We start from the raw sequence: 1,685 nt of genomic DNA, 5'->3' as shown, positions 1-1,685 counted from the left end.
TAGCTCTGTTTTGACTAATTATCATGCGATGTGTGTTCTGATGTCTTAACAGTATGATTTGATTTTTTGTAATAAATTCGTGGAAATTGTTTGGATTTTACACATGACTTGATAAAATAAAGCAACATTACCATTCCTATCCCGTGTAATCTTTGTTCATTTTGCTCTATGTTATAACTACTTAGGCGGCAGCACGAGGAAATATGACATTGAAACCAAGTAAAATATACTATATATACACCTACAAATAACCGCTGTTAATCATCGCCTGTAATATCAGTCCAGTGGTCAAATCGCCGGAAAAAACGGCATTATTTTAGACGAGCAAACACTTAGTTTCCTTCCCTTCTTTTCTACTATCTCCTCCCAGCCTACCATTCTTTATCCCCCTTCCTCCCGTTCTCAGCCTCGCCAAGTGACGTCATAAGCCTTATCACCCAAAGCTGCGCAGAGACCTTACTTTTCTAGACTTTGCATGGACTTTGCTCGATAGACTTTGGACACACCCTCGGCCGCCATGGTGTCGTCGTCCGGAAGTGGAGGCCCTTCGCGGTCCACCAATAGGAACTCGGCTCTCATGATGACGTCAGTTGGTCCGCGGGCGCCGTCTTGAATCACCACTTTCGGCAACCACACCTTTTCCCGGGCCTGAAAAAGGGTGACGTGTGTTAGGGAGATGGCGGAAGGAAAGGAAACAGCCACGATAAAAAAAAAGGGGAAAGTTGAGTGAGGGAGATAACAGATGAGGAAAAAAAAACAGGTCACGATAATAAAATGAAACTAAGACTAGTAGATGATAGATGAAAATAAAACAGTCACGATAGGAAAATTTTCCTTCTTGTGTACACGTTACTGAGTGTTTGTTTTCGAGATAACAGGTGCTGATATAACGACAGTGTACCTGGCTGAGTTACTGGCTTACTATTGCAACTTTATGATTATTTGTAGTTTAGGAAATCTCTGCACCATTTTCTTTGACATTATAGCTGAGAAATATGTAAATACAGCAGGGATATATGTAAATAAGAAATAAATAAAAGACGCTACAAAATAAAGACTTTTACCACCTTGCCCCCCCTCCCGCCTTTACCCCCACCCTCACCTCCAGCCTTCCCCTCTCCCCCACCCCCTATCACCTCCACTCCGTCCCCACCCCTCTCACCCCCCACCTCCGCCCTCCCCCATACCCCCACCTCCACCTCCGCCCTCCCACATGCCAGCTTTCACCCCCACTTCCACCCCCGCCCTCCCCCATGCCCCCTCTCACCCCCACCTCCGCCCCCACCCCATCCCCTCCCCTACCTTCGCCTCGTTGACGAAATCCCCCGGGCGGAGGTTAGCGAACTTGACCCTCGGATCCCGCCAGGTGATGCTCTGCACGACCTCGAGCTGCATCCGGAAGCCCATGAGGTCGAACTGCCTGACGGAGGTGATCTCGAAGGCCACGGCGAGGGGGAGCGGGTCCTTGTCCAGACTCGGAGGGGGGAGTTCGGGTGAGTATCCCTCAGGAACGAGGAGGATGCGGCAGTTGAGTTCGTCGCTGTTATCCGGACAGTCGGTCTTCTGGTCGCAGCGGCGGGTCATCTTGATGCAGGAGCCGTCGCTGCAGGTGAAGTCCTCGGGGTCGCAGGGGGTCAGGAGGAAGTCGACCTGTGGGGGGGGGGGGGGGGAACTGGGTTAGTCGA

At 50.3% G+C, this 1,685-nt stretch overlaps 1 protein-coding gene across 1 annotated transcript; it reads right to left on the bottom strand.

The window, feature by feature from the left end:
* Positions 1-97: 97 nt before the first annotated feature.
* Positions 98-1,675, bottom strand: LOC119587737. The gene is made up of 2 exons (XM_037936424.1): positions 1,303-1,675; positions 98-648 (listed from the first exon to the last, which is right to left on the bottom strand). The coding sequence occupies exons 1-2, from the start codon at positions 1,582-1,584 to the stop codon at positions 457-459; spliced, it is 474 nt and encodes a 157-aa protein (XP_037792352.1). The 5' UTR covers positions 1,585-1,675; the 3' UTR covers positions 98-456.
* Between the last annotated feature and the right edge of the window lie 10 nt (positions 1,676-1,685).

The sequence above is a fragment of the Penaeus monodon genome, chromosome 23, assembly GCF_015228065.2.
Source record: "Penaeus monodon isolate SGIC_2016 chromosome 23, NSTDA_Pmon_1, whole genome shotgun sequence".
Taxonomy (NCBI): Eukaryota; Metazoa; Arthropoda; class Malacostraca; order Decapoda; family Penaeidae; genus Penaeus; species Penaeus monodon.
Note: the sequence above shows the minus strand (reverse complement) of the source record. Positions and strands in the feature narration are given on the sequence as shown.

Bases quoted from the DNA above. Each gene is read 5' to 3' on its own strand.
- LOC119587737 (XM_037936424.1), bottom strand. From the start codon at position 1,584: ATGACCCGCCGCTGCGACCAGAAGACCGACTGTCCGGATAACAGCGAC. The intron at 649-1,302 runs GTAGGGGAGGGG...ACCCTTTTTCAG, and splicing joins ATTTCGTCAACGAGGCGAAG to GCCCGGGAAAAGGTGTGGTT.